Raw genomic sequence first — 10,569 nt, forward strand, 5'->3', positions numbered from 1 at the left:
CGCCAGGCAGGACCGGGCAGGGAAAAGTGTGAAGCACTGGTGGCCTCTGAGCGCCCCCGGCCGCACCGAGCCCCTCCTGCCCGCGGTGCCCGCCCGCCGCGGGGGCTCCGGGATCTCCACGGCCTCGGGACGAGCGCGGGGCCATCACGGCGCCCACCGGGGCCACTGCCCCTCAGCCTGCCCTCACCAACATGGCGGCGCACGCACCCCCCCCCCCCCCCCCCCCCCCCCCCCTCCGGCTGTGTCTTTGCCCTCCCCAAGATGGCGCCCGTTGTAGCTATAGCTGTGACCTCCCCAAGATGGCGGCCGGGGTGAGGTATGGTTGTGCCGGGCCGCGCCGGAAGTGGCGGCGGCGCCGTTCCCGGCCCATGATGGCGGAGGCGGGCGCGGGCGGCCCCCGGCTGGCGGAGCTGCTGGCGTTGGGAAGGCGGCTCTGGGACGAACTGGAGGCCAGCACCGAGCCCTCCTCGGGAGCCCCAGCCGTGCAGGAGAAGGTGCGGCAGGGGCTGGACGCGTTGCAGCGGGCGGCGGCCATGGTGGCGCAGCTGGAGCTGTTCAGGTGAGCGCGTCTGTGGGGACAGGAAGGGTCCCCGGGCAGGGCAGAGGTGGGGCGGGAGCGGGACAGAATCCCAGAATCACTGAGGTTGAACAAGATCTCCAAGACCATCGAGTCCAACCTGTAACCGATCCCCACTTTGTCACCAGCCCAGAGCACTGAGTGCCACGTCTGGGCGTTCCTTGGACACCTCCATGGGTAGAGACTCCACCACCTCCCTGGGCAGCCCCTTCCAATGTGTGACCGCCCTTTCCATGTAGAAATTCCTGCTGCTGTCCAACCTGGACCCATCCTGGCACAGCTTGAGGCCGTTCCCTGTACTCCTGTCCCTGTTCCCTGGCAGCAGAGCCCGATCCCCCCCGGCTGTCCCCTCCTGTCAGGGAGTTGTGCAGAGCCACAAGGTCCCTCCTGAGCCTCCTTTTCTCCAGGCTGAGCCCCTTTCCCAGCTCCCTCAGCCGCCCCTCGCAGGATGACTCTAACCCTTTTCCCATCTCTCTTCCATTTCCTGCCTCCCTGCTCTCTCTCTCGCAGTGAGAACGAGGAGCTGGAGGAAATCGCCTCAGCCGACCTGAAGTTCATGCTGCTGCCGGCGCTGCTGGGAGCCCTGACGCTGAAGCAGGTGGACCTGAGCAGGAGAAGGGAACACCTGGAGAGTGCCCGGGAGCACTTCCTGCGCTTCCTCAAGCTCTGCAGGAACTACGGGCTGGGATCTTTCCAGCTGCCCTCCAGCACCCCCGGCGAGGAGGAATCCAGGAGCCCCTCGGCCCCCTGGGACCCCACCCAGCCCAACCTGGTGGCCATGGCCATGAGCAGGACAGCCAAAATTGAAAGGTGGGCTCTGTGTAGTGGGAAGGGCTCTGGGAAGCACTCTGGGAGGAGTGGGAGCCTGAGGCAGTGCAGGGTTGGACAGGGAAGAGCTTCTCTGGGCATTGGAATAATTTGATAATAAAATGCTCATCTTAAGAGATGCAGCTCTGTTTAATGGGTAGAGCTGGGGAGGGACATTTGTGTCTCCAGTTTCTGGTCTCTGAGAAAAAAACTGCTCAAAAACTTAAACTCAGCTCTTTAATCTGTCATAATTAATCTTACAATTAGTTCTTTAATCGCTGCTGGCAGCATAAAGACTTCCAAACTGGAAGTTTCCTACCAGTGGGTTCAATTAAGCTTGAAAAAAGGTGGTTGGTGCCTTTGGTGCTTTGGTTGGGATTTTGGTCACCAAGTTGCTCATTGTGGCAGCACTGGAAGGTTCAAACTGGGCTGGACTTGCTTAAATTGTGTACAAAAGCATAGAAAAATATTATTTATATTCTAATTGGGAAGGGTTTCTTTTTAGAATTACTCTTTTATGCTCCTTGTCCTCTCAGCTCCCAAAGGTTTCTTGGCTCTTATTGTTCATTCTTCAGGTGACAATAACTGAGGGAAGGAGGACACAAGGATTTAGTTTGGAAGTGTTTCATAGGAGTAATTTCCCCTTTAATAAATAATTCCTGAAAAAGTAAAGATAAATTTACCCTGGAAGTTTATTATATAGGGAGTTCTTCCCTTTAATAACTAATTCCTGAATAGGTCAAAAAGTCCAAAAAGCCAAAATTGTATTTAAAAAAATGCCTGCACACACAAAACCACCTGAGACAGAAGTTGGAAAAGCGTTTTATTGTGTTTGTGTGACATGGAATCAACTCAAACTAGCCATTCCATTGATTTTCTCAGTCCTGCTTTCTCCAGGAGACTGATGTTTCCAGTCTTGCCTAATTTTACCAGGAAGGCTTCAATTTCCAAGGATTCCTCAATGTTTAGGAGAAGAATAAAATCATTGAGGCCCCTCTGAATTTAATGTAATTTTACAGCTGATTTTAACAGACAGGAGAGGCTGAAATTCCAACAGGAATTAGCATAACTTCCATTAATTTTGGTTGATCCTCTTAGGGTCATAAAGACCCCTGGGCTGGAAAAAAATGATTCCATGATCTGATTTTGCTGTGTTTGAGCCAGATACAAACAGAAGAAGGAGCTGGAGAGCAAATTGGCCTCCATGAGCAGCTCCGTGGAGAGCGGGACAGCGGATGAGGATCAGATCCGGGAATTTTACACCCTCCAGATCCAGAAATGGATTGGCACCAGCCTGGAGGAGATTGAGAGCATTGACCAGGAGCTGGTGATCCTGGGGAGCAGAGATGCAGCCAGGCCGGTGAGGGAGCTCTCCTGGGATGCAGATGCTGTGGGATGGGCATGGAGGGATGAATCCCAGAGGAATTCAGTGACAGAGTTTTATTCAGTGACTTCCCAGTTGGAATTGAGCTCAATCACAGCATGAGCTGATGGAGTTTTCTTCATTCTGAATTCTGAGTTTTGGGTTGGGCTCTGCTGCCACGCCTTCCCCACAATCCCAGCCTGTAGAATGCTGGAGCTTGGAATATTGGAGCTGAACTGGGCTGTGCAAAGGCTTTTCTGCAGATACCTAATTCTGAAGAACAATTGGATTTGGAAATTAAAGTAAGACTCTTATGGTTTCTGTCAAGCCTCCATACCTGGTCTGCAGCGTGTCCAGGTGTTATCAGCCCACTTGGAATGACAGAACATTCCCACAGACCTGCAATCCCTGTGCAGAGTGTTGTGTCCAGGATTTCTGTGACCTGGGATGTCTGCTGGGAACAGCAGCTCCTGATGTGCTGGCACAGCCTCCTGGCTGGGCTGGTTTGGGGGGGTCATTTTTTGGCATTGCAGGACTCAGCTCCTCCGAGGTGTCCTGGGGATGCCATGGAATGATGGGTTCAGAATGTTCCACTGGAACAATAAACAACATTTCCTGCTCTGCTCTGAGCTCAGCCTTGGCAGCTCTGCTTTGACCCCAACAGGTGGCACAGAAACACAGGAAGTGATTCCTGTACAGGCACAGTTGCAATTCCTGATATAAACCAAATTCAGGCCTGAATTCTCCATCCTTGGGTGTTGCTCTGACAGCTGAGGTGTTTCTCCTCTCCAAGACCTTTAATAACTTCAGGATGGGAAGCAGAGGGGGAATTCTCATCCCCTCAATTCCCTGGTGACTGTTGTTTGCATCCCCAGGCTCCAGCAGGTCCCCATGGCCCTTTCCGGCCAGCCAGAACTCTGGTGAAACCTTTCATCCTCACCCGGGATGCTGCACAGGCCAGGTATGGATTGAGATGATCCAACCACCCTTTGGGGCAGTGTTCTCCTGTCAAACCTAAAATATCCCATCAAGTGCAGAAATCCAGGTGGTACCTTCATGTCTGCACTTGAGTTTGTGGCACCCTGAAATCTGTGCAGGAATTTCAGCACCTAATGCACAGAATGGGATAGAAACCAGATTTTCTGTCATGCCTGGGACATAATTTATGCTGAGCTTTCCATGTATCTGCTTCAGTTCCCAGGGGTGTCCCGGGGCCACTTTCCCCTATTCCAGGTTGCTCCAAGCCCTGTCCAGCCTGGCCTTGGACACTTCCAGGGATCCAGGGGCAGTCACAGCTTCTCTGGGCCCCCTGTGCCAGGGCCTCCCCACCCTCACAGGGGAGAATTCCTTCCCAATATCCCATCTAACCCTGCCCTCTGGCAGTGGGAAGCCATTCCCTGTGTCCTGCCACTCCAGGCCCTCTCCATCTTTCCCTTGGGCATGGGAAGGCCACACTGGGTCACCCCAAAGCCTTCCTCAAGCCTGCCTTGGTGACATCCTTGTATCCTTAGCAGAGATGGGATCATGGAATAGCCCTGTGCCTCTTGCCTCTGTTCCTGCTCATTCCAGGGGATTTCACTGCCTGGTTTTGGCTGGTTTGTCCCACTGCAGGGTGTTTGGAGCTGGCTATCCCGGGCTGCCCACCATGACTGTGGATGACTGGTACGAGCAGCGCCGGAGGCAGGGAATTGTGTCCCCCCCACAGAGGGTTCCAGGTATGGAATGGAAATGGAAACAGGGGTTTCGGGAAGCCTCTTGAGGGGGTGGGTGAACAGGGATGTGTGCAGGGTATGGAGCACCTGTGACTGTGGAAGAATCCCAGCTTTATTAGGAGAACAGCTGGGTTAGACTGTGCTTGGCCTGTCCAAGGTCAGGTTGGACAAGGCTTGGAACAACCTGGGACTGTGGGAGGTGTCCCTGGTGGCACTGGATGGGCTTTAAGATCCCTTCCAACCCATCCTGTTCCACGGTTCTCACTCCTGCTGCCTGGCAAGCCCAGCTCCCAGCAGGGCTTTGGAGAACCTGGATCTCCTCCCTGTTCCTCCCCTCCAGCAGGTGCAGGTGATGAGGAGCTGCAAAAGCATCAGCAGGAGACGGAGGAGGAGGATGAGGAAGCTCTTCAGAAAGCTCGGGACTGGGATGACTGGAAGGACACACACCCTTGGGGCTATGGCAACAGGCACAACATGGGCTGATGCTCTGGCTGCCAGCAGGGCCTGGAGATCCTGGGAGAACAGTCTGGAGAGGGAGGAGGGAATACAGTGTACATAGGTGGAGCATCCAGGAATTCCCTGGGTGGGCAGGATGGCAGGAGGACACGTGACACCTTCGCATTCCATGTCAGACTGGGGGCACTGGTTGTGCTGGGGGAGCCCCAGAGCTTGGAGGGGCAGTTACAATTGTTTTCAGGTTAGAAATATGCAAACAAAGGACAGAGAATGAAAAACAAAGGATTTGTTTATGTTACATCTGTGGGAAAAAGGTAGAACTGCTTTTAATATTGTACAATAACTAAAAAGATCTGACTCCATTTATGAAAATCAAAAGGCTATAAAAAACTCAGAAAAACCAGGGTAACATCTCACCCTTTTAACTTTACAAAAAAGAAAAAACAGAACAAGAAAAATGAACAAATTTACAAAGGGAATATATACAAGTTCAGTCACTGTCTGTGGAGGAATCATCCGAGTGATCACTCGAGGATTCATCCACTTGGTGACTTTCAAGTTGATCACGGCTTCCACCTTGCCTGTCGGCCGAATTCTGCCTCTGTGGTCGCAGGTCAGGACGGACACACTTTGAAGGTAGCCAGCGTGTCCCAGTGTCTGTGGACACACACGCATACCCTCGCCCCATAGCGATTAGGTCATGGGGTCCTTCCCATTGCTTGGTGACTAAATTTCAGACCTGTACCTTCACTCGAGGCTGTTGCTCACCGTCCAAAGCCTGCAACAAGAGATGATGGTTCAAAATGACAGGATTATTTGAGTTCTGCGGCACCGTAAGGTGATTGATGGTGTACAAAGCCTTTGCCAACCGACTGTGCGGGGTTTCACCCTGCATTCCCCGTTTTTGTTTTTGAAGAACACGCTTGAGTGCACCGTGAGCGCGTTCTACAATCGCCTGTCCCGTTGGAGAATGAGGGATGCCAAAGTTATGTGACACACCCCATGACTGTAGGAACTGCCGTACCTGCTGTGAGGCATAAGCAGGACCATTGTCGGTTTTCACCTCCTTCAAAACTGAATAACCCAATCGCTGTGCGATGTCGGCAACATAGGCTGAATCCGTGATCAAATTGAAACATTCCTGGGAAAATTTCTCAAATGCCATGACAGCAGCCTTTAGTTCAACCAGTTGGGCTGACCCATCCTCAGGGCTTTCCAAAACCTGCCACTCAGATCCATCCTGCCAGGTAACAATGGCTTTTCCTGTTTTGCCCGAACCGTCAGTGAAGACGGTGGGTCCTTGCACTGGCTCTTGGCTATTTTTGGGTCGTAGAGGAAATTGAGTATTTTTCGCCACTTGCAATAGCTTGTGGCTAGGCAGATGATAAGTGATCTGCCCTGAAAAACCCTCGAGAGCACTTTGCAGCGAAACATTGTTTGCATAGCTCCAATCAAATTCCTCCCTCTGAACCGGGAGTATGATCTTTGATGGATCTGCACCCATCAATTGCAAACAGCGTTGCCGGCACTTGATTATCAAGGGCACAATCAATTCAAACAGCACCGTCGCCGTCTTATGCGGCTGATGAGGCAGGAAGACCCATTCCAAGATGTGCAGAGGATCAGTCCAATCATCATTCCATTGGCCGATGATACCTGTAGGATGTAAATCAGGAGTGGTGATGAACACAGTGACATCAATGGAAGGTTCAATGCGGTACACCTGGCGAGCCGAAACAGCTTGCTGAACCTCCTCCAGCACTTTGCGTGCCTCAGGGGTCAATTCACGAGGTGACTTTAAATAAGTATCCCCTTTCAACAATTCAAACAAGGGAGACAGTTGTGCTGTGGTCAGTCCCAAGTAAGGACGTAACCAAGTGATGACACCTACCAGCTTCTGAGCATCATTCAGTGTCTTCACCGATTGCACAAATTGCACCTCCTGCTGACGGATTGTCCGTTCCAGAATTTTGACCTCCAAATATTTCCAGGGAGGTTGTTGTTGTACCTTTTCTGGAGCCACCTGCAGTCCATGTGAATGCAGAGCATCCAACAACTGAGGCTGTAGCCTCAGCAGCTCATACTGGGTGGGCGCAGCCACCAAAATGTCGTCCATATAATGACAGATGTGAGCATCAGGAAACCGCTTGCGAACTCCAGACAAGGCACAGGCCACATACCATTGGCATAACACCGGCGAATTTCGCATGCCCTGAGGCAAAACTTTCCATTGATACCGCGGTGCGGGCTCGGCATTATTTATTGTTGGTACCGTGAAGGCAAATTTTGGTCTGTCATCGGGATGCAGAGGGATCATAAAAAAACAATCCTTCAGATCCACGATGAGGACCAGCCAGTCTGCAGGAAGCATGGTAGGCGATGGCATGCCTGCCTGCAATGTCCCCATGCCTTCCATCACGGCATTGATCTTTCGGAGGTCTTGTAGCAACCTCCATTTCCCAGACTTCTTTTTGATACAAAAGACAGGAGTGTTCCAGGGACTGGTAGATGGTTCCAAATGCCCCTGATCCAACTGCTCCTGTACGAGTTCACGAAGGGCGATTAACTTGTCATGAGGGAGGGGCCACTGGTTCTCCCAGATGGGTCTGTCCACCAGCCACCATAAAGGAGGCGTGGGACACTCTGTGCCCTTCATCACAGTGACCCCAATCAAAAATCCGTTCCCAATCGCACCCCCCATGCGGCCAAATCATCCCTCCCTCAGAGGTTCTGAGCAATCTCAGCAACATGAGGCCAAATTATGGCCGTCTGTCCCTCCGGGTTCGTGATGGCCACGGGATTCTGGCTCACGTAGCATTGCTTCGTTCCTCCTAAGCCCGAGATCGATGTCTTTGCCAGGCTCAAAGGCCACTGCGGGGGCCAAGCGGCCAGGGAGAGAATGCTCACGTCGGCCCCGGTCTCTAGGAGACCACGAAGGTGAATCTTCGATGGCGTGGCACCAACCATGGACACGGTACACAGCGTCTCAGGACGGTCTTTGGTCAGGACAGCAGTCCAACGCACTTGAGGTGGCCCTGTAGAGCCAAAGCCACCGTCTCCTCGCGACTGGTCCTTGGTTCTGGAAACAAGACTTAAAAGGAACAAGTTGAGCAATTCATGTGCATTTTGGGATAGTCAGAGGAGGGGTGGGTGTGGAGACCATTGCATGAATCTGTCCCGAAAAATCCGCATCAATCAGTCCAGGTGCACCATGATACCTTGAATGGTGGCACTGGATCTCCCCATCAAGAAAGCACTCATGCCATCACCCAAGGGACCAAAGGCATCCAGGGGAACCTTGTGTATTTTGTCCAAATCAATCACGACAGACTCGGCTGTGCAGACATCAACACCTGCTGAACCGCGGGTGCTGGCTGCAAGCCTGCTGAGCAGATCTCCATTGGTTGGGGCTGAGGCAGAGACATTTGTGTCGGCACACGTCTCGCCTTCGCGCTCCGCGTTGCGTTTCCCGAACTGCCCAATGGCTGACCATTCACATGCACTGTCGCCTTACACACATTCGCAGCGTGATTCGGCCTTCCGCATCATGCACAATGAAACAAGACAGCCATAGGCTTCTGTGCCTTTCCACCCTGTTTCTTCCTGGTCCGAGCACCCCATTGCTGCTGGTGCACCCCCTGGGGAACGACCCAAGCAGGCTGCACAGCAGCAGCCACAGCTGGTTGCACGGCCGCAGGCACGGCCGGCTGGACCGCCGTAGTCACCGTTGGTTGGACAACCGTAGCCATGGCTGGCTGTACAGCCATAGCTACGGCAACCATCTGTTGGCTGGAAGGGGTTACCTTTGCACAGGCCTCAACCATCTGCAACATGGGTGGTTCCCCAGGAAGCGCCTCAATTATCCTCTTGCAAACAGCATTGCAGTTGCTTCGAGCAAGGAACTGAAGCATGAGCTTCCTTGCCGCAGGATCACTCACCTGCTTCTCAACTGCAGCAGTCAGCCGTCCTGCAAAGCACAGGAAGGGCTCATCAGCTCCCTGGACGACCGTTACAAAGGACTGCTGTGGAGTAGCCAGCTGTATGGTCTGAACCAGGGCTGCCATGCCTGTCTGCTGTCACTGCTCCTGGACCAAGGGCTCAAAACCAGCCTGCCCTTCGGCCCTGGTATAATTGCCTGTTCCCAGTAGCATATCGGTATTAACCATATGCCTAGGATCACCTGGACCCAGTGTCCTATTCCGTTCCACCGCTCTGACTGCCAACTGAGTCCATTTATGCTCAAAGAAATCATATTCAACTGGTGGGAAAAGGGCCCGAGCTAAGTGAAAGATTCCAAATTGATAGTGAGTTTATATAAATTGACCCTCGAGGATGAGAGGGAAATTAACCCCAAGGTGTGGCACACTGGAAGGGAGGCAGGGAGACTGGAAATGGAACCTATCTCGATCGAAATCGAGAGACCAGAGGACCCCATGAGGGTGAAGCATTACCCTATCTCCCTGGAGGGGAGGCGAGGATTAAAGCCCATAATAGAGGATTTAATAGCAAAGGGGATCCTGGAACCATGCATGTCCTGACATAACACACCCATCCTGGCAATATGAAAAACGGATGGGAGCCGTAACAAATCGACACGCTAAATTCTGTAAATCAAAATTTAGAATTTTATTTCGAGACTTAAATTTAGTCTCTAACAGCTACAATTAAAAGGAACAGCGTCGAACCCCGGGGTTTCGGCACTGGGTGAACATGGTAATGGACTCTATCGCTCCGTAACCCCCTCTGTTCACAAATTGTGCCCAGCACTGCTGGTTTTTATACAGTCTTTTGCTGAGAGTGGACAGCGACCGTAGAACTCTTGCTTCGTGGTAGCTTCATTAGGTATTCATGTTCAGGTCCTGGGTCAGTTGAATAGATTCTCAGAGTGGAACAATGCCATGATTGCCAGGTCCGGAGAAGGTTTGGAAATGTTAAATCGGGCCAGAACACATAAGATACTGATTTTCTCCAAATCGTTTGATTGTTAGCGTGCCCATCTTCAGGGAAGGCATGGCCAATCTCCCCATCTTTCTATTCTTTTAGTTTTGTTGGTTGTCCCGAGGTTTTTCCTGGCAGAAATTCTTTCTTTCCCCAACCCCCGTGTCCCCTTCTTGCACTTTTAGTCTTTGTTAACCCTAAACACACTTTAGGTTTACAGATCTTAAATCAGACCGAACACAGATCAATTTTATATTGCATATCACTACATTTCACCGTGAATTAATTACATATCACATTACCTAACACGAATTAACTTTAGGTCATATATCACAATAAGACTTCAGGCAGTGGTGGAGGTTGTTTCTTGTTACCCTGGTTTTTCTGAGTTTTTTATAGCCTTTTGAATTTTCATAAAATGGAGTCAGATCTTTAGTTACTGTACAATATTATGAGCAGTTTCTACCTTTTTCCCACATATGTAACATAAACAAATCCTTTGTTTTTCATTCTCTGTCCTTTGTTTGCATATTTCTAACCTGAAAACAATTGTAACTGACAGTTGGTCTAGCCACTGAGGCTGAGGGGTGTTTAACCCCAGAAGCCAATCTTTAGCCAGACCCACAAATGTATAAGAAGTAAGAAATAAACAAGGAGGTCTCTCTCCGCCCTGTCTCAGCTTGAGCTGGCATGGAGGAACTCTCTGCCCTGCGAAA

The 10,569-nt window shown here is 51.5% G+C and overlaps 1 protein-coding gene across 2 annotated transcripts; it reads left to right on the forward strand.

The window, feature by feature from the left end:
• Positions 1–365: 365 nt before the first annotated feature.
• On the forward strand, positions 366–10,569 carry IGBP1 (immunoglobulin binding protein 1). Of its 2 annotated transcripts, none has more exons than XM_040088989.2 (6): positions 366–559; positions 1,088–1,387; positions 2,549–2,744; positions 3,623–3,708; positions 4,359–4,462; positions 4,800–10,569. In XM_040088989.2, the coding sequence occupies exons 1-6, from the start codon at positions 369–371 to the stop codon at positions 4,940–4,942; spliced, it is 1,020 nt and encodes a 339-aa protein (XP_039944923.1). In that variant the 5' UTR covers positions 366–368; the 3' UTR covers positions 4,943–10,569. The 2 variants fall into 2 exon arrangements, with proteins under 2 accessions (XP_039944923.1, XP_039944924.2); XM_040088990.2 differs by having other exon boundaries at positions 370–559; positions 4,803–10,569.

Source organism: Hirundo rustica, chromosome W (assembly GCF_015227805.2).
Source record: "Hirundo rustica isolate bHirRus1 chromosome W, bHirRus1.pri.v3, whole genome shotgun sequence".
Classification (NCBI taxonomy): Eukaryota; Metazoa; Chordata; class Aves; order Passeriformes; family Hirundinidae; genus Hirundo; species Hirundo rustica.